The following is a 21,246-nucleotide window of genomic DNA, read 5'->3' as shown; positions in this document are numbered from 1 at the left end:
TTCAAGTATGCCCAAGTAAAACTGAAATGCTGGACTGTTGGCTATGCCCACTCACCAGCTTAGTGATAAGATCCAGCCTTTAAGGCATCTGGGTGAATTTAAATTCACATTGCAGGAAAACTGTAAATTGTGACATGCCAAAGATTCATGAATTAAGAATGGACTCCACATGAGCAATGTTAAGGGTCTATTGAATTTAAGAACTCACTGCGTGCAGGGGTGCCTGGGTGGCTCAGTGGGTTAAGCATCTGACGCCAGGTTTTGGCTCAGGTCATGTTCTCACAGCTTCATGGGTTCAAGCCCCATGTTGGGCTTTGCGCTGGCAGCTTGGAGCCTGCTTGGGATTCTATCTCTCTCCCCCCTCTCTGCCCCTCCACCACTCATGCTGTCTCTGTCTCTCTCAAAATAAATAAATAAACTTAAAAAAAAAGAACCCACTGTGTGCAGAGCCCTGTAGAAGAGGCACCAAGGAAGAATAAACAGAATCAGCTGCATGACAGAGTCAGGAGAGCACCATGAACATAACAAACATGCTCGTCTGAAGCAATGTAGGGAAAACATGTGAGTAAGTGCTAAGGAGGTAACAGTGGTAACCAGTGGGATCCAGCTACAAAGGCTTCCAAAAAGTCACGAATTTTAAGATAAGGTACAGAAATACAAACACGTACATACACACATTTTAAAAAAACATGTTGTTATGGGCGGGGGGGGGGGAGGGGGTTCCTTATCTGTGATCCATGCACTTATTCCCAGTTACATCCTCAGGGCCTACAGTGCAAGACCATGATAGGTGCTCAGTAAAGACTCACTGAACTAAACTGCTAATGCTTCTGGGAAGAAGCGTGATATCGTTGGCTGCACCTGAGTTCTAATTGTTGCTCTGACATCTTACTATGTGACCTTGAGCAAGTTACCACTTACTCTTACAGTAAGAACTAAATGTGATAGTTATAAAAGGAAGCGCATTCTTAAAATGTCAGCTTCCTCTCCTGCCCTCCCTCCCCTCCCCACCCCATTCCCTTTTTGGTTGTAAAAATACTATATTGGCTGCTGGGTTAGAGTAGCAAGTTAACTTAGGACCTTTGATGCAGGGAATTGTGCTCACAACCAAATGAAACAATTTAGGAGACCATTTACTTTCTCTTGCTGCTTCTAGGCAGAACTGCCTCTTTCAAACTTCATTATCCATATGGGAGAATAATTATTATTAATTTTTTTTTTCCTTGGGAGAACCATTTGTGTCAGTTTCTCCAAAGACATTTCACACCATCTCTCAGGTATGGAAAGAGACCTATTTACAATCCAACTGCTCTGCCTTGTGCCGTCTTTTGCTTCTTCCTACTGAAATATAAGTCTATCTTGCATGGTGTGCACTAAGGCCACCATGTGGCCTTACTGAAAAATCATGCTTATTTATTGATTTTTTTATTCCTAAAATGTGGGACTTCGCTTGAAAATGTATTAGTTTCCTCTTTGCAAATATTTAATTTGTTGGGTAGGATTTTAGCTACATTTTCAGCTTTAAGTTGGCAGGCCAGCAGTGTAGACTCTGGCAGTTGCCAGCACAGTGAAGAAACAGTGTTTCTTTTCAGTAAGACAAGGACATTAGGATTTTACCAGGTATCCATCTTAGCCGTGATATATATATATATATATATATATATATATATATATATATATATATAAAATAGCCATTTATACATTATATAAATGGTTAGCATGCTAACCATTTCCACTGATTTATTCCTATAAGAAGGACATGTGATTAACCTTTTTTCATTTAGAATGGTCTGGAAGCACTATGAAGCTATTTATGTCCTGTCATCACACCCAACAAAGTTCTCAGATACGTGACGGGATGGTAGGGCTGTGTGTACCCGCATGGCCTCCGCTAAGGAGGCTGATACAAAAAATGAACACTTAAAAACAAAAAATCGGTTAGAGCTACCAAGCAGCCATCAGGTTTCTGCATGTGAAAAGGTAGATTCCACAGGGTTTTCAAGAGGCCTAGACTAATGTCTCCACAGATGACAGCATGTAGGGGAAGGTAATACGAAGGATGCTCCAACCTGGGTGCTCCAACCTGTGCTTGTCCTACTCATTCTTGTCCCCATGGGCATGCTTGCAGGACAGGTTTCCCACAGACAGCCACTTAAGAAGTTGATGAATGACACTGGTTTCTGCCTGCGAGGAGGCAGCAAATATCACAGTCTGTTGTTTATCATTGTTTTTAAGGCAGGTTAAGATTTGTATTATCAATTGATTTTGGGGTGAACTTTAATAAACAATGTCTGGGTGATGAGTGATCCAGTAGACATGAGAGTAGACAATGTGCCTAGATCCAGATATCAGAGGAAGCAGGACTTTTTAAAAAATATTTATTCATTTTGCATAAAAATGAGGAGGAGGGGCAGAGAGAAAGGGAGAGAGAATCCCAGACAGTTAGTGAGAATCTGCACTATTAGCATGGAGCCCAATGCAGGGCTCAGTCTCACAAACCATGAGATCATGACCTGAGCCAAAATCCAAAGTTGGATACTTAACTGACTGAGCTACGTATACGCCCTGAAAGTATGACTTCTTTTCAAAAAAAAAAAAAAAAAAAAAAATATATATATATATATTTATTTATTTATTTATTTATTTATTTATTTTTGAGAGGGAGAGACAGCGTGGGCAGGGGAGGGGCAAAGAGAGAGGTAGAGAGAGAATCCAAGCAGGCTCCGCACTGTCAACATGGAGCCCAATGTCAGGCTCGAACTCACAAACCATGACATCATGACCTGAGTTGAAAACAAGAATCGGCTGCTGAACCAACTCAGCCACCCAGGGGCCCTCCAAAAGTAGGACTTCATAATCCTTGAGCTCTCCTCACTACTTCTGATGTTTCTCCCCCACCCCCCACCCATGCTTTTACCTGACTTTTGGAGCTATCTGGAATCCTTGGGTTTTTTTAAATTGTTGTTTTCAAGGGCTACCTTAGCTATGTCCTGGGAAGGTCAACCCAACCAATTACAGGAGAATATATAAACCTCATGAATGGAGATGTGGATGCAGTAAGAGGTAGCATATTACCATAACACAGTATCATTTCAAAGAAGGAAGATAACTGGGATTTCTAAAGACGATGGTTTTCTCATTGTAATAGAAATTAGCTCGAGTGTTCCTATAAGGGCTGAAAGGCAAGCCAGCTTAAAAGTATACAGGATTTAGAGCTCAACCCCCCAGCTTCTGATAAAATGACTTAGGTTTTTAGGTCATACTTTCTCATTTTCACTGGTGGAATACCTCTAGAAACTATTGCTTTGCTTGGCTTCTTGGTATTCTAGATAATCTGGTATCTGATAAAAAAAACAACAACACTAGATTTAGGGAGAGAAAAGTTTGGGTTTCTTGGGTGAAAGGAACAGAGTTGCTGAATTGGTGGAGACTTAACTTCAATTTTCCCTCTTTATCCTGCTGTCAATCAAACTAAGCACAGTTCACTGTTACCCTGACACTGCTTCTCATTCTAAAAGGCTGACTGCCATCTCTGCAGGGAGTCTAGTGAGTGAATGGGGAGAGCGGGAGACAAGATAGAGTGGGAGTTTGCCTAAGTGGTCTCAGGGGAACAGTGAGCCAGGAAGTGACATCATAAGAGGTGAGCAGAACACAGGCTAGGGAAATGAACAGTGAAGGTTCTCCCAGAGAAGATTCTAAGAAGCCAGCCTACTGGGCAGCAAATAAGGAGAGGTCCTACAACACAGGGCTCAGGGACCCCGGCCAAATCTAGGATCTTTTGGAAGCTAGGAATGTGAGTTCCTCTTACCTGTGTTCTGGCAATAGCCCTATTTTTCTCTGTAGGCTCTCTTTTAAAAACAGAACACTTACTCTTGTTCTATTCTTTCAATAGGGTCTAAAGAGCTTATTTGTACATGACGACACCATATATTTTAGAGAAGGCATGAGTTTTCTATCCTATTTGCAGGTTAACACATACATGTATTATGTCACATGCTCTAGTCAGGAAGTCTTAGAAGGAACTTCTCTAAGTATTTTAGTTAAAGATTGTTGCTCTACCTTCTACTGAAGACAAATGAATGATGGCCATTAAGGCGGTATTCTTCAGTGTGTCTGAACTAGATAAAAACTGTTCACAGAAGAAATTACTTTCACAGCTTTTATGGCTCAACTGGGGGCATTAGATATTGTGAATGAGACCCTGGAGCGGAAGAGACTAAAAGTTGCTCAGAAACCAGTATGAATACAGAAAACAGAGATAAAAAAATGATTAGCTAGATAGACCATAGTTTTAAAAAAATGCTCTAAAACCAAGAAGCAGGCTCTCTCCTTTCATGCCTCATGAAATTCTCCCACAGTAATCTCATTGGTTGGGACCTGTTTCTAATAAAAGAACAGAGTGAAGATCGCCAATAATTCAGATGGCAATCCTGGAAAGGGACAGGAACCAGGCCGGTTTTGATTTGTGAAATGTGTAGGGCTCTCAAAACACCAGAGACTGGCTTAGAAAAATCCCACAAAAGCTTTTAACTTGAAAGTTATCGGGAGTTCAGGAAGGCACATAATTAAAACCAAACTCCTTTGACCAAGTTTAAAATAAAATTGTGGCTCTGGAAAGCTGGGCCCAAGGGAAAGGAATGAGACCAAGTCACATGTCCACTGCCAAGACTGAAACGGGTTTAACTTATGTTCTTTTGGAGTTAGGGCCTGACCCCACAGTGATGGGAAAAAATCTCCTATTTACATTTTCCCTGAAAGGGACTAAGCAGAAAGAACATTTTATATCATGTTCTCGTGCACTAGCTGAGCCAGGGGAAACAATTTGAGCTATTCTGGGATGGCCTACAGAGAACCAGCCTTTCCCTTCGGTGTTCTCAGATTAATGACTGATGATGAACAAGTCAAGGATGGGAGTGTGGCTGCAACATGGACCTTTCAGATTTGTAGGGCTACTGCACATCTATTCATTATCTGAGCTAATTGCAAAGTAATGTAATTCTATAACTTCTTGAGTTTAAGGACCATTCTGGTTTCCTACATACGCCTAGGAGAGACACAAAGGTTTTTTTAAGCTTTCTACCTTAAGGGAAGAATATAACCTTTATAACTCAAACAGATGGGGTTCTTGAGAAACTTGAGAGTCTCCTGGTATCTAATTGTGAAAGGGATCTTTCTGAGTCTCTGTTGTTTCTGAGTCTCTATTTGGAGATCCTGCTTAATTTGGAAATATAAAAGGGGGTGGAATAAAATTTTTCAAGATTTACATACAGATACGATAGTAGAGGTCAGTGATGGGGAGGTCTGTATCAGGTTTTATTCCTCCACATCAAAAAAACCCGAATAATTCCTTAATATCATCAAATATTTCAATTGCATTAGATTTCTATTGCTGCTGTGACAAATATAATAAATACAGTGGCTCAAAACATCCGTTTATTGTCTCACAGCTTTTGTAGGTCAGAAGTCCAGCACTGCTCTACTGGGGAACCCTGCACTGCTCAGGTTCTCCCCAGACAGAAATCAAGGTGTCTGCTGGATGGATTCTGATCTGGAGGCTCTGGGGAAGAGTCTGCTTTTAAGATCGTTCAGGGTGTTGGCAGAATCCTGTTTCTTGTGGCTGTAGGTCTTAGATCTCTGTTTCCTTGCTGGCTGTCAGCGGGTGGCTGCTCACTGCTCCTAGAGGGGCCCACATTCCTTCCCACGTGGTCCCTTCCGTCTTCAGGCCAACAGCCTGAGTCCTTTCCACACTTCAAATTTCCCTGGCTTCCCCTTCTGTCATCAACCAAGAAAGCTCTCTGCTTTTAAGGGGTCATGTGATTAGATCAGGCCCACCTAGAAAATATCTCCCTGTCTTTAGGTCGATTGTGCCACATAACATAATCATAGGAGAACTACCTCACCATATTTATGGACTCTGGAGATTAGGCCAGGACACTGCTGGGGAGTCATTTTAGAACTCCAACCACCACAAGGATCCCCTTTAAAAAAAACATGGTTTTATAGTTTATAACTTCTTCAAAGTAAGAAATGTCAAGAGTATATGGCCAATTAACTACAGCTGGGTGATCATATGCATTCACAGTTAGAATAATGCTGAAAGCACAGACTTATGCTGGAGAAAAGTGTGCATCTGTGTACGCAGCTGTGTGTTAGAGTATACTTCCAAGCAAAATTTAGCTTTTAAAAATATTAAATTACATATAACTTTATCATATTATGCTCCTCGATTTATCTTTCCCAATTACTTAATACATAGGGAACAAAACGAACAAGAAATACAGTACTTAACATTCAGTTTATATCATAAATATCTCTGAAAAATATTATTGCCCGACTGTGACTATCCAATGTAATCTTGCATGTAGAATTGAGATGATGTAATGCCACCTCATGTTACTCTAGTACACTTCACTTTGTTTCAAAAGATAAATCATTGTTTACTAAATTATAGAAATAGACATCTTTGTTAAATCTATAGATCACGCTACCTAAATATTATTGGAATTTTACAGTTCTTAGTATCTTTCTTTTTATTTAGTTTTGAGAGAGAAAGACAGAGCATGCACACATATGCATGTACAGCAGAGGAGTGGCAGAGGGACACAGGGAGAGAGAAAATCCTAAGCACGCTCCACTCTGAAAGAGTGGAGCCCGACGTGGGACTCAATTGCATGAACCATGAGATCATGACCTGCACTGAAATCAAAAGTCAGATGCTTAACTGACTGAACCACCCAGGTGCTCCTGTAGTTCTGCTTTTGGGCAGGCCTATACCTTTTCTTTGTCGATATTCCTAGCTATTGAAGAATTTCTAGATTTTTTGGAACTCACAAATCACACTTATTATGGAAGGAAATTTATGAATATACTAAGGCCTCTCTAAAATATCCAGGGCAAGCCATCTTATATTTAAGATAATTCATAAATCATAACAATGATCCAAGAATATGTCTGAAGGCTCAGGCCCCTTCTCTATCTAGCCTTTCACATGCTGCACACCACATATGATGAAAATGAGAGTGAGTAGCTCTAAAACTTGTGACTCTAGCACATGGGCCACATATCTCACATTTAACACATATTTTTCCTTTCCCCATAGCTCAAGTTTTAGGTCCGTACTGCTGAGCACAGCCACCTGAAACTACAGCAGCCCATGAAATAACGTTCAGATGATTTTAAAAAACCAGGCTTAGAGAACACATGAGAAGAGATGCTTGATCATCCACCCCCCACCCCCCGCCGCCAATATTGTTAGGTATTGCATGTAATAAGTCATAAATTTAGAAGCCTCTAAGTCAATTTCCAGCTCTCAGCCTACTCCTCTGTTAAAGTTCTTCAACAGATGCTGTTACTGACCACCACTACACCTCTTTTGGGCATTAAGGTTTCCATTCCCAAAGCCTGGGAAGAGATGGATTTTTTTTTTTTTTTTTTTTTTTTTTTTTTTTACATGGTATACATCGTTGTGTAGCGGTCTGTTTAGGTAGCAGTTATTTTAAATTTGGTGAATCAAAACCTTTGCAAAGGGGTTAGTGAGGCTCTCCATACCTCACATTTCTTTTTTTTTTTTTTTTTTTTTTTAATTTTTTTGTTCAACGTTTATTTATTTTTGGGACAGAGAGAGACAGAGCATGAACGGGGGAGGGGCAGAGAGAGAGGGAGACACAGAATCGGAAACAGGCTCCAGGCTCTGAGCCATCAACCCAGAGCCTGACGCGGGGCACGAACTCACGGACCGCGAGATCGTGACCTGGCTGAAGTCAGACGCTTAACTGACTGCGCCATCCAGGCGCCCCCATACCTCACATTTCAAGAGGAAATAAATACTTGGGAAACTAAATAACAATAAGGCAAAACTTTTTACTTCTAAGTAGGTCCCACACAAGGTCAGGGACTTTCTTCGTTCTTAGCCTTTTCTCTTTCTGTCCACAGAAGCTCAATTTTAACTCACATACTTTAGAGCTATAGATACATGAGCAAATTGAAATAAACAGATATCTGAATTGTCTTGGGAAGACCTATGGTTGGCCTTCATTGCAGAAATGGGGATTTCTAGTATGTGTCCTCTGACTCCTTTCCAAGTGGCCAAATGGGGTAGGAACAGAGAGATCAAATGTTAATTAGGCAGTAGTATTCATTCCTTATATTTATATTAAGTGTCTTTGTGTGCCCAGCTCTGTGAGCGATACTTAAGAGGAATAATATGGATATTTGCAAGGGCGCCTGGATGGCCCAGTTGGCTAAGCATCCAATTTTTGATTTCAGCTTAGGTCTTGATCTCATGGTTCGTGAGATCAAGCCCTACATCATGCTCCACGCTGAAAGAGTGGAGCCTACTTGGGATTCTCTCTCTCTCTCTCTCTCTCTCTCTCTCTCTCTCTCTCCCTCTCTCTCTCTCCCTGTCTCTCTCTGCCCCTCCCTTGCTTGCATTCTCTAAACAAACAACTAAGTAGACTTAAAAAAAATTTAAAAATGGGTATTTGCAGAATCTAAGACATGGCTCTCTGATCTCAAAGAGCCTTCTTTGAGGAGGAAAGATAAATATATCCATAAAACAATGAGAGTGATGCAAGAAAGCGATCCAACACTAGACTTTCTGCTACATATGGCAAATAAAAAAGTAGGCAGAAAAGAGAGAAACCAGTCCTGACTAGAAATATTCAGCAAGGCTTCGTGAAAAGAACAGGCCTAATGAGGTGGTCATGAAGACAGACACTATCATGAGTGATTTATAAGATGGGACCTTGTTAGGGTCACAGTTATCGCAAAGTGCTACTGGAAGCTCTAGAAGATAAAGAACTGAAGCTTTTGTTGATTCTGCCACTAAATTTGACATTTTATACCCCTCATATGGATTTTAGGTCTTCAGATGCATAAGATTCTTTGGATTTATGGGGCTAAATTTTGCTCCCAGAACAAAACAAGTATTTTACAATGAGGAAATTTGGGAGAGGGGATGTATTTGCAATTTGTTTGATTTTTGGCAGGAGAAGGGTCCCTCAGATAAGGAAAACTTCATTAATTCAGGCTCTTCAAATTCAGGACTTGTTATAATTTAACAAGTCCTGAATTCAAGCATATTTTTGTGCCATCTGTTTAAAAATTACTTTAAAAGCAAATTAATAGCATAAACAAAATAAGAGAAATGACTTCACTTAAAAGGATCTACTTTTGAGCACTGATACATGGCCTTAGAGTAACCACTTACGCACAGTTAATACACTCACTAAAAATTCTAGATGATAACCCTTTAAGGGTATAGATCTTTGCTCCTTAGCAACAGTTTTATCATAAACACTTAAAAATAATAAACTTATACTTATTTTGAGGCGATGCAAAATTCTTACTTTTTACTAATTTATATTTGTTTCTTCCTAAATTATGCTGTGAAGTTTTTCCTCCTTTAAATAAAGTTTAATGGTCACAATCTCTCTTTTTGAAATACATTCAGTAGTCAGGGATAGTAACAATAATTCAGGAGCTATTAAATGGAGACATGGTAGTTTTATTGGATTGGCTACACAGCTTACTGGTTAAATGCTCCAGCACAATTATATTCATTATTTAACTTCTCCCTGCCTCAGTGCCTTCATCAGTAAAGTGGTGGAAACGGTACCCAGTGTTTAATGTTATCAAAAACACTAAATGAGACAATACACATAAGGGCTTGACACTGTGCCTGGCATATAGTAAATGTTCTATAAATATTTAGCTATTGATATTCCTACGGTTTTCTCTGTTTTTCCATTCTCTCTCATTCCTCTTTGGCTCTGCCAATGCTTGTTGGCTGCAAGAGTAATAAGCTCGAACAAATTCCTTGGCACTCAAGCAAAGGGTTTTGATTATTTGTAGATTTTGATTATCCAGGCTAATTCCTACTTACCCTTTTTCACCTACAGACATTTAAGGTCATTATTTTACTGTCTGGATAGTTACACTCTCTCCCAGATAACCAACCACGTGAAGTCAATAAACGCAAAAGTGTAACAACTCCTGTATGAAAATGTTGCTTTCATAATGAACTATACAGAGGTTAAAGTCCAGACATACTCTCAGTATCTTTATCTAATCATTGAACTGGTAGAACCCCCTGCATTGTGTAACCAAAGACTGTTGTGCTGAGAAAACCCCTGGTTGTGGATAACTGCTATTCACTGCGTAACAGGTTGAGAACAGAAACAAAAAGGGGCTGAAAAAGAATAAAAGGCTGATGAAAGCCAACTCTAGTTGCTTCCCTTGGGTCTTCTGATGATAATTGGTTGTCCGCTCACACAAATATTATGAGATTGAGAAAGAGAAGTAAAAAACACTGCTGATTAAATTGGGAACTTTTTCAAATTTGAAAAACCACCCCAGGTCACACAGCTGATTAGGCACTGAAAACAAAACTAGAACCCTAAACTCTTAACTGACCCTAAACTGATCTAAATTTCTGGGTTCTTTGGGAACTAAAGAAATAAACAATATATAAACATTATACATACATACATATATATATATATATACACGCACACAAACAATATTATTATATAAACAATATATATAAAATATATGTAATATATAAACAATATATATAAATAAAGAACCAAACAAACAATATATAATACCTGCTTTCCCGCATGTGACTCCAGCGATAACTGAATAGGAAAAACCATGGGAAGCCACACACCTCTATCTGCTTGTTGTTACTACCTACACCACCAGCCCCAAGGTATTATCCTCAGCTTTTTCCTTATGCTACATCTACTTCTTAGACAAGCTCACCACTCCCATGGCTTAATCATAAATATCAATGTTTTCAGCCCATAATATTCTCCTGAGGGTTAGACCAATAACTTCCTAGATATCACTATCTAAATGTTCCAAAGTACCTCTAACTCAACATATCCAAAAGTGAAATCATTTCTCCACCTCACACCTTTTTTTCCCTCCTGCATATGCCAACTAAGTTTTGTCATGCCATCTTCTAAAGAGTCATCTAAACCAGAGACCTGGGAGTCATCCTTGATTCTGCCTCTCCAGGCTCATCCTTACCCCCATTTTATTAATCCCCAACTCTTGTCAGTTCTGCCTTCTAAACAGCTGAATGCTTCTCTGTACTGCCTGAAGAATGTCTCTGTTCAGAACCTTATCATTTCTCAACCTGGAGTACAGCATTTGGGGCAACTGACTTAACCCCCAGGCCCTGCCTCTATAATCTAGCCTCCATAGATGCCAGAAATCTCCCTCAAATAAGCAACTGATCACAGCAATTTTACTTCAACTTTTCAATCCTTTATCTACAGGATAACTCCCCAAATCCTTAGAGCGACATACTAAGAACACATATGACATGGCCCCTGCTGTCTCCAACTTCATTTCCTATTATACTCCTAAATATATCTTTTGTTCTAGCCACATTGATCTGCAGCTCAAAATAATTCTATACTTTCTCATATATTTTTTCCACTTTTGTAATGCAATTTCCTTCTTTTTTAACCACCAAGCCTCTACTGTTCTTTAAACATCAGCTTAATGTATTTACCACTTGATTGACCTCCTAAAACAAAAACACCCTGTACTTAATTTTTGTTTTTATCTCCCCAATTAGACTGTCAATTCCTTGAAGGTAGGGACTATAAATTTCATTTCTGAATCCCAGTGTCCAGTATACAGCCTATTGCATAGCAGATGCTCATGAAATGTTAATTGTGGGATGATTCAAAATAAAGTAGCTGGCCTTGATAAACATTTATCATGGAACAAGAAGACTGGAGGGCCAAGGGTAGAACAGGGTTTGCATCTCTGTGTTGTCACCTGGAAATTCCAGGAAAGGAACCAATACCTTCAAAACTCCCTTTCTGGTCGAGAAACCATGACTTCAGATGCCATCTCATTCAGCTTTATGTAGAACATGGGTTAACTACTCTACTGTTTATCCAAGATTCCAGATAGGGAAACTGCTTTTGTTTTTATGGGTTCTACCACTCTTGCATAGAAGATTCCTTGGTTACAGAATTACTGCTTTGATTTTTCTTGAGTGGAATTTAAAAAAAAGAAAAAAAAAAAAGAAATGAAACAGATACACTAGTGGTTTTAATGAGAAAGAGAAAAAATGGTTAACAGATTGCATCCTTAATAGCCTTATTCACCCAGACAAACGTTTCTCATTCTATGACAATGGATTATAAAGTAAAAATGAATTCTGGATTGGTAGTGCCCAGATGCAGTATGAGAGGTAGAAAGGATAAGATAATAAATACACTAGGGGTGCCAGGGTGGCTCAGCTGGTTAAGTGGCAACTCTTGATTTCGGCTCAGGTCACGATCTCACGGTTCGTGGGTTCGAGCCCCGCATCGGGTGCTGTGCTCACAGCATGGAGCCTGCTTCAGATCCTCTGTCTACCTCTCTCTCCTTTTCAAAAATAAATAAATGTTAAAAATATTTTTTAAGAGATAATACATACACTAAAGAACTGTTTGGTGTTTGCCACAGGAGAGCAGAAAGGACATGCAAAGAATGACTATCAATGCTGACAGTCTGGAAGGCCAAAACGCAGAATGGAGCCTGTTAACCCGAGTGGCCACATAGACAAGGTCTCGGGAAAGCAGCAATCCTTCAACACTCACTTGTTTATCAAATGTTCTCTGATTAGTTTGTAGAGCTGGTTATAAAACAAGTTGGTTAGTTGTTCTTTTTATTTATATTAATGGCTGGAGTGAAAAACATTATGTAAAATCTTTGTATGATTTTCAGTTGAGATATAAATCCTGAAGGAGTAGCAATCCAGATTAAATGGGAAAATGCTACTGATTTTGTTTTATAGATACAGGTCCAATCCTATTATCGTAAATACCAACCAATTCAAGAAAATCTGTCTAATTAAAAGATTCCCAGGTTTCAGCTGATGACCTACTTATTTCAAGATGATTCAATATAATAAATATCAACTAAGCAATACAATTTGGACATTATTTAGCATTGTTATCTTTGGATAGGCCTGTATTAAAAAATATTTTGTTAAATTAGCAAATAATTTGAGAGTATTGACCAATGATTACCTGGCTCTTGCTTTCAAGTTGATTTAAAACTGCTAAACCAACTAAATTGATTAATTTCTAAGTTAAAAGAATTTATATACTTGAGACCCAATAATATAAACAGTGATTAAAAACCATGAGCCAGAGGGGCACCTGTGTGGCTCAGTCAGTTAAGCATCAGACTTTGGCTCAGGTCATGATTTCACAGTTTGTGGGTTCGAGCCCTGCATTGGGCTCTGTGCTAACAGCGCAGAGCCTGGAACCTGCTTCTAATTCTGTGTCTCCCTCTCTCTCTGCCCCTACCCCACTCACGCTCTCTCTCCCCAAAATAAATAAACATTTATAAAAAAAAATTAAGAAAAAAACCCCATGAACTAGAGGTGTCTAACATATTTACAGTTCAGAATTATTTTTTTTAATGTTGGAAAATTACATCAAAAGGAAGCTTTTCTACTAATTGTGTTAACCTGGCACATCAGGTGGTTGCTTCAGAGTATGAGAACAGAAGCTAAGCCTTCAAAATCTCGTAAATAAATACCTGGTGTGGTTCCTATTAGAAATCTGAATGAACCTGGAAGTTGTTCTGCTTTCCCTGAGCAAGAAAATCAGAGATGAGTAGATCCGTTACTCAGGGAGCTCCCCACATTTTAGAGACAAAAGAGATGTTGAACTAGAGTGAACCTAGTGTGGAAGCCAAAAGACTTGTTCAACAAAGTTATTTCACTACCCACGGTCAACAGAGACCAAAACCGCAATATTAGGAGCCTACCGCTTAGAAGAGCCATTTTAGTGGAGGATGGGGGTGGGGGGGGGGCTTGGGGATACTAAAAGAATAAATGATGGATATTTTCTTTATGGGAAAAGAGGTATGTATTTTTAAAAACCATGTTTAACAGTGCGATTTTGTGTTCAGAGAATGAAAAATACTATTTTTGAAATACGAACCAGAGAAAGTAAACAAAATCTTAGCTGGCAAGACACATACTACCTTCCATATATAAGCGATTTTTTATTAGGGAGGATACTAGTTGTACAACCTCTAGGCAAGCATTAGATTTTTATACTATTAAAAAGGGTCCTAGGGGCACCTGAGTGGCTCAGTCGGTTAAGCGTCTGACTCTTGGTTTTGGCTCAGGTCATGATCTCATGATTTGTGAGTTTGAGCCCTGCATTGGGCTCTGCACTGACAGTGCGAAGTCTGCTTGGGATTCTCTCTCTCCCCACTCTCTCTGCCCCTACCCCAATTGTGCACTCTCTCTCTCTCAAAATAAATAAACTTAAAAAAAAAAAAAAAAAAGAAAATGATCCTAGCTTACTGAGTACAGAAACACTGAATTACATAATGTTAAAAGTATCAGAAGCTTCTGAGAGTTTAAAAGTAAAGGTAGGTAAGATCAAGTTTTCTAGTACTGAAAAATCATCCTACTATTTGTTTTCTCAAGTTACAAATAATACCTGTTTGAGTTGCAGTTTATAGTTTGCCCATCATGCTTCTTGAACATTTGACTAAGAGAAAGGTGTCCAAAATACTCTTCCCGTGTGAATAGCCACTCTGTAAGTTTCCTTTGAGGGCATTTTCCTTATATGGAAGCACTTAATATTTAGCCTCTTTAACAACAGTTAAGAAAAAACCATAAATATTTATACACTGGCTCAAGATTTCAATGTTTGTCTTGAAGAATGTTGGCTCCAGAGGCTATACCTCTTTGTGCAATTTCTAGCAAAAAACCGAAAGTGCACAAGTGAAGTTTGAGGGGAGTGAGAGTTGTTCTGATCTTAACTCTGAAATGTGCACAGACATTTCCCAGTCTCTTTAGTCAAGCATTTCTGCCTCTGAGAGAAATATGAAGACCTGTAGCCCACAAGGTCTCAGGCTCTGTGGGGTCCGTGGTTCATAGGCTCTAGGATTTGAGAATCAGGCGTGGGAGATTCAGGATAGCCTGTCAATTCCCTCCCTTGGTCTGTGCTGCTGCCTGCCTCCTTCCTGCAATTTGTTTCCTGGGTCCTCATTATGCCTGAATTTTGGATTCCCACAGCTACCCACGCTTTTAACTGTCATCTGTGACCCTAGCATGTCCTTAACCTTCAAGTACATTTGATATGTAATCCAGTGTTGTGGATAAATATGGGTTTTGGAGCCAGAGAGACTGGGCTCTACTGCTTGTTGCTGGCTGACTGATGTGGGTAAGCGGATTTTCTTCCATGTATCTCAGTTTCCTCAGACATAAAATGGTCACAGCAACACCCACCTTTCAGGGTGACTGAGGATTAAATGAGGTAAGGAAAATGAAGTGGCCGTCAGTTAAGTAACCAGGCATCAGAAGGCATATGAGCCCAACATCACCACCACAACACTAGGTGTTAAAGAGCACCACGTACTGAGTTAAGAGGGGGGATGGTCATAGTATCCAAAACCAGTTTGTAAGCAGCACCCCAACTAGTCAGTACATGAGAGGAAACTAGGCTACAGGGGAATCGTAGGAGATAAATCTTAGTTTTATAGCCCGTTCAGAGTGTCAACAGCCTCCAAATTAGTCTCACATACCTTTCACTCTCTCAGACAGTAAAGACACCAGCAACGTAATGGAACATGAATGATATGAGAAAACCAACACTCTATAGTACAGCCTCAGGCCATGTGGACCTGGAAGTTGGTTACAGTAAGCAGATGCTATTATGGGAATCCACAGCCGCTGACCACTACAATTGGGAAGTAGTCTCTTATTAAGGCCATTTCACATTTTGGTTTCCTGTAATCCAAATTTTCAATTTCTCTCCCACTGTGACCTCTGTCTAAAAAGTCAGGGATGGGGGGGATGGTGGAAGGAGGGTGGAAAGGGTGGATGGCAGCTCTCAGGACCGAGACAAGAAGAAAACACTGTTTAACTGTAAAGAAGAAATGCACTCACACAGGGAAAAAAGGGGAGGGGTGTCACCAGACAGATTTTGTTGAATGTTCGCGAGCCATCTCATGCACTGCCCTGGGCACGCTGGTTACAGTGGTGAGAAGTGCTAACAATGGGCTCTTTACACCAAAAGGTATTGCTGATTGGGTAAGAGGGAGGGGAACAAAGGGAAACACTAACTGAAGTAAAAGCGCTCCATTTTGTGGACCTCATTTGGTAGCCACCAAAAAGTACCCAACAGCTGCCGAGGAGGAAGCATTCTGTGGCTTCTTCGAAAAGAAAGGCACGCCATCCTAAGCGTTGAAGAAACTGTCCCCGAACTCAGCGATGGTGGCACTGGAGCCTCCTAGTCCACTCACAACAAGAACTTATGAATGAAATAGCTTTTTAACAAAATGCTGAATATCCCTAGCTGATGTCCGAGACCAACATGCCACATACCAAATTCTACTCCATGGTAATTTGCCCCATGAGAAAGACATTGAAAATGAATATAAAATAAAAGAAACACAATAGTCAATTCAGGTTTCTTGCAGATTTTTTCCCCACAGCTCCCCAAATAAGGAAGCTATGACCACCGTACTACTTACTCTGTACATATACTACAGCACAACCTTGTTCCCTAAGAAGGAGCTCTACCTTGCCCGCTACCTAATATGCCCATCAGGGTTCCCATCACTTGCTATTGGTAGCACTCCTTGCTTTTGTCAGTTTCCTACAGGGGAAGACACTGAATCAGATGTAAATCACTTGTACAGAAACATTCACTAGAGGAGAAAAAAAAAATCTCAAATGGATCTGCCTGGGGTATTACAAACACTTCCACACAGCTGGTTGTCAATAGCCAGGAGTCGTTTAGAACTTTAGAAGCACAAAGTTTCCTGAGGGTGACTGAGAAGTAAAGACTCCAAGTATTTTTTTCTCTCTCTTTATCACTCAGTGGACACACAAAATAGGCAAAGGTATACACTCTCTCATATACACACCTACACAAATGTTCATGAGGAACTTGCCCATAACTGAAGTTTAACATCTATAGTTTCATGGCCATTTGGGAGCTTTATCTCTGGAAATGTAGTATTTGACCCACACAAAAAAACAAACAGGAAACGGAGCAATTAAAAACAGCCACAGAAATTAAGAAACGCCTGTAGGATATAGTGACAAGGACTCTAAAATCGTACTGTTAGGCAGCTTACAACTGACAGTTAAAAGCTAACATACAGAAACCGTAGTCTGGCATATTTAAGTCTGCTTTTACTTAAGACTACAGTAAGTATTATGAACCACAACCTCTTGCAGAAAAGCTCACAGGGTCTTTACTTGCAATTTTTTTCTCCTCTACTGATTCCCATATGCTCTGAAATGCCTTTGCTCTAAACCTAACTCCCCAAGTTACATATACGTTTTCCATCTCTGACCCAACTAAGAACATACGTAAATAAAAACTGCTTACTCGGAGCGTCTTGGCAGTCGGGGAGGGAGATGCTGGGGGAGAATCAGACTGAGACTTCCTATTCCGAGTGAATTCTTTACTTCGGGCATATAATGAGGACATGATTCCTCAGGATGTAGACAGACACTCAACCACTGGATTCTTCACACAAAGCTGAGAAAGTGCCCCTGCAGGTTACCCTCACAGAATCTCTCCTTTTAGTTGATGCAAGAAGACTTTGGAGAGAACTAAATAAAGGATAAAAGCCACCCTGTAAATTATAGTCTTGCGCTCTAAACCAGTCCACAGTGAAGCAGGGTCTGAGAGGCGTGCTCCATCAATACTTTCAGTTCAGCTTCAACCACAAGTGCCCAGGACTTGTAGCTTACGGTGAGGGTGCTGTGCTGAGCCACACCTTTTATGCCTAGATTGAGTCCTTCATTCTCCCAAAAGGACACTTCTTATTGAGACTTGCTCCCCAGTAAAACCTGAGTCTAGGTTCCCGATGACACCAGATTAAATCCCAGAGAAAAGATGACCTTGGATCCTGTCGGAGACGAGCCTGGGACGAACTACCATCGCTTTATCCAGAGGGAAGGAACAGAAATCCTCTGGAAATCATGCCGTCTTTCCTTAGCTGGACTCCACTGGGCTGGAAGGTGTTTAGAACTGCTGTGATAAATTCAGGTTAAACAACTCAAAAAAAAAACCCCAAAAACAAAAAACTACAAATAAGGAACCAAGAGTTTATGAGAAGGAAGCCGTCTGAGGAAGTCAAGTTTCCCTGAGTCCTCCCAGACGAAGCTGCTTTTACATATAAACACTCACAGTCATACACACATCTTTTCCCCTCCCCTCTTCTATTTTCTGACATTCCAAATCCCTATTCGCTCAGCGAGGAATGCTGGAGAAGAGCCAAGGGCAAAGATTCACTTTCAACTCAGAATTCGGGTTGCCACTTGCAGGAAGAAAAGAAAGCCTGCCAGCTTCTAGGAATAAAGGGAGGCTCTTTGGGGACATGCTCAGGGGCAAAGCCCACCAACCTTCTGGTATCCACTGCTTCGGCTGGAGTAAGCAGCACGTTCAACGGTGGACTTCTCTGAACAGTTTGCTAAATATCAGATGGGGACTTTTCAACTTCTGGATCTCTTAAGTAACAAAGCCCTGACAGACACATCAGTCAAAGCACCTTCAGGCCCTTTGTTTCCATTTTAATGACCTGTCGTTCCTGCTGCACCACAAGGAAGCCCAGCAAACTGAAACTTTGGCCCACTGCAAAGGAAGCTCTCTGTATATTGCAGACTTGAATGGCTGAGTCTCTAAGTATACAGCTTACCAGAGTTTTCTGAAACACCATAATCAGGGAAGACCAAATGGGAAAGGGGTTACAGGTAAGGGAAAAGAAGGGGTCAGAAATGAAGAGAGAAAACAGAGACAGTAGCAGAAATCCAAGACCACAGGACTGAGTTACCCACAGGGAAAATTAAGAGTTAAAAAGAAAGGAATTTATTTGCTTGATGTTGAAGGTTTTTGGATTTGGCCTTGAAACATCTCAAATTTAATCTTTTGCACTCTGTTGTCATCACTACCCTATCCAACATTTCTAGGCCAAATGCTTTCTAAGCCAATGGGTTTATCCCCAAAGTAACAACTCACTTCTCTCTGGGCTCTTGGAAACTCTGTCCTGCTCTCCCTTTTCCTACGTGAAATTTATACTTTTTCCTTCAAATCTTCCTAGCATGCCACTCTTTTTTCCTCTAATTATCTTCATTATTCTTATGACAAATTTTGTTAAATTAATGAAGGGAAGTGATCAGCTATTTGGGGGTTGGTCTGAGGAATACAGGTTGACAAGGGTTTATAAGAGCACCTGGGCACCTGGGTGGCTCAGTTGCTTGAATGTCCTACTCTTGATTTTGGCTTCGGTCATGGTCCCAGGGTGGTGGGAGTGAGCACTGTATTGGGCTCAGTGCTAGGCATGGTGCCTACTTGGGATTCTCTCTCTTTCCCTTTGCCCCTCTCCCCAACTCATGTACTCTCTCTCTAAAATAAAATAAAATAAAATAAAATAAAATAAAATAAAATAAAATAAAATAAAATGGGCTTTAATTCATTCCCAATCTAAAAAACTTAAGACTAATCAATTCCACCACAAACCAGATTATACTGTGTCTGAAAGGCCAGTTATTTTGGGAATTCAGATCTATGAATCTTACGTTTTAGATCCTACTTATACAGTTAATCTCATCTGATAAGAATGAGTTTTTCTCTATTAGATCTCTTCACCTAGAAAAGAAATATTGATGTAAATCTAAATAGTAACATTCCCACAGCAAGCATGATTGTCTAGGGAAGGATTAAGGAGGGATACTTTTTCACTATCTAGAATGAAAGCTACCAGGTTACATTATTCCTCAAAGAAATGGCAAGAACAAGTCTGAGGCAACTGAAGAGGAAATGTAAAAGCCTGTTACTCCCAATTATTATTCCTGTCTCTTTTCACTTCTATCTTACATCTAATTCTAGGCAGTACTAACAATGGTAAACTCTCTTATATTTTAAAGTGTTTTAACATACATTATCTCACTTGATCCTCTCAATGCTGACAGGCAGTAACCTGGTCTAGTTAGGAGATTGGCTTTACATAGGGGAGTTGAGCCAATAAACATATTGAGGGTAATGGGACCTAGATTTCTCAATCTTGGAGAAGGAAGGTATAAATAAGAAAAAAGGTAAAGCTAGAATAAACCTTGTGATGATATGCAGGATTGAAGGTATCAGTGTGAACCAGTGATTTTCAATATATGCCGACATAAGTAACTAGAGATGTAAGTGTGTGTGTGTGTATGTGTGTGTGTGTGTGTGTGCACGTGCGTGTGTCTAAGTGAATGCATCTATATGTGTATTTCCTAGCTCTCTCCACTGCGAGATGGGGGAAGAGCAACACTCCAGTAGCATTTCACACACCTAGTGCCCAGATCATCGTTTCCACATGTACTCTCCAATAAAAGGAACATGGCTCCCTGAGAAATGGCTAATTCCAGAGCTGGGGCAGGGAAAGAAAATGAGCCTGGGTCTCTTATGTCAGAAAATAAGGAAGCACTTTAACAATAATGGGAACATAACAAAAGGACATGGAGACCTGCTTAAAAAGCCAACTTGAGATAAACTGAGCATCAAAATAAATAATGACAGTGAAAAGTTATAACCCACTGAACAAAAAAGGAGTCCATGAACACACATTAATATAAATAAATGAGGAGAGAAAGTTCTTCCTTACAATAGAATACCTAATAATAATGTAAAGGAGTAATGAAATTAAAAAAAAATCACCATTTGGCAAACACCAATGTAAAGTCAATCCAAGGAAGGAACATTAGTGGATACCAAAGCTAGTAGGTTAAAACAGGATGAGGAACTGGATTTTACATAATCCCAAAGTATCGCCTATTTTTTTTTTTTAATTTTTTTTTTCAACGTTTATTTATTTTTGGGACAGAGAGAGACAGAGCATGAACGGGGGAGGGGCAGAGAGAGAGGGAGACACAGAATCGGAAACAGGCTCCAGGCTCCGAGCCATCAGCCCAGAGCCTGACGCGGGGCTCGAACTCACGGACCGCGAGATCGTGACCTGGCTGAAGTCGGACGCTTAACCGACTGCGCCACCCAGGCGCCCCAAAGTATCGCCTATTAATCACAAAAGTTGAAAAGGGAGATGTACTGTGGAGAAACCTAGCAGACACCATCTTACTCAAGTGGCCAAAGGTCAACACTACCAGTAGTGGGGCAGATTGTTAGGGCATAATGAAAAGCAAAGGACTGCTTCTGTAACATTGTGGTAGAAAATGCATAAATTGGGTCTACTTAAGAGGAAACACTGGGCCCA

At 40.2% G+C, this 21,246-nt stretch overlaps 1 protein-coding gene and 2 long non-coding RNA genes across 12 annotated transcripts in view; 1 reads left to right on the top strand and 2 right to left on the bottom strand.

Annotated features, from left to right (window-relative positions):
* Nucleotides 1-21,246, bottom strand: part of PPP1R12B (protein phosphatase 1 regulatory subunit 12B) — a 215,597-nt gene that overhangs the window by 25,793 nt on the left and 168,558 nt on the right. The window contains exon 1 of one of the 10 annotated variants that reach the window (XM_040462288.1): nt 17,382-18,197. The exons of the other annotated variants lie outside the window; for them this stretch is intronic. Within the exon in view, the coding sequence (XP_040318222.1) occupies nt 17,382-17,483 (102 nt within the window). The 5' untranslated portion in view covers nt 17,484-18,197. Of the gene's footprint in view, nt 1-17,381; nt 18,198-21,246 lie in introns of those variants that run through there. 10 annotated transcript variants of the gene reach the window in all.
* Nucleotides 3,698-12,948, top strand: LOC121021687 (uncharacterized). The gene is made up of 2 exons (XR_005786653.1): nt 3,698-3,793; nt 12,475-12,948. It is a non-coding gene; the product is annotated as an uncharacterized LOC121021687 (long non-coding RNA).
* LOC121021686 (uncharacterized) lies at nt 7,450-8,306 on the bottom strand. Its single transcript, XR_005786652.1, has 2 exons — nt 7,802-8,306; nt 7,450-7,548 (listed from the first exon to the last, which is right to left on the bottom strand). It is a non-coding gene; the product is annotated as an uncharacterized LOC121021686 (long non-coding RNA).

The sequence above is a fragment of the Herpailurus yagouaroundi genome, unplaced genomic scaffold, assembly GCF_014898765.1.
Source record: "Herpailurus yagouaroundi ecotype Mexico unplaced genomic scaffold, PumYag 308, whole genome shotgun sequence".
In the NCBI taxonomy this organism is placed as follows: domain Eukaryota; kingdom Metazoa; phylum Chordata; class Mammalia; order Carnivora; family Felidae; genus Herpailurus; species Herpailurus yagouaroundi.
The sequence above is the reverse complement of the archived record's forward strand: the minus strand, read 5'-3'. Positions and strand labels throughout refer to the sequence as shown.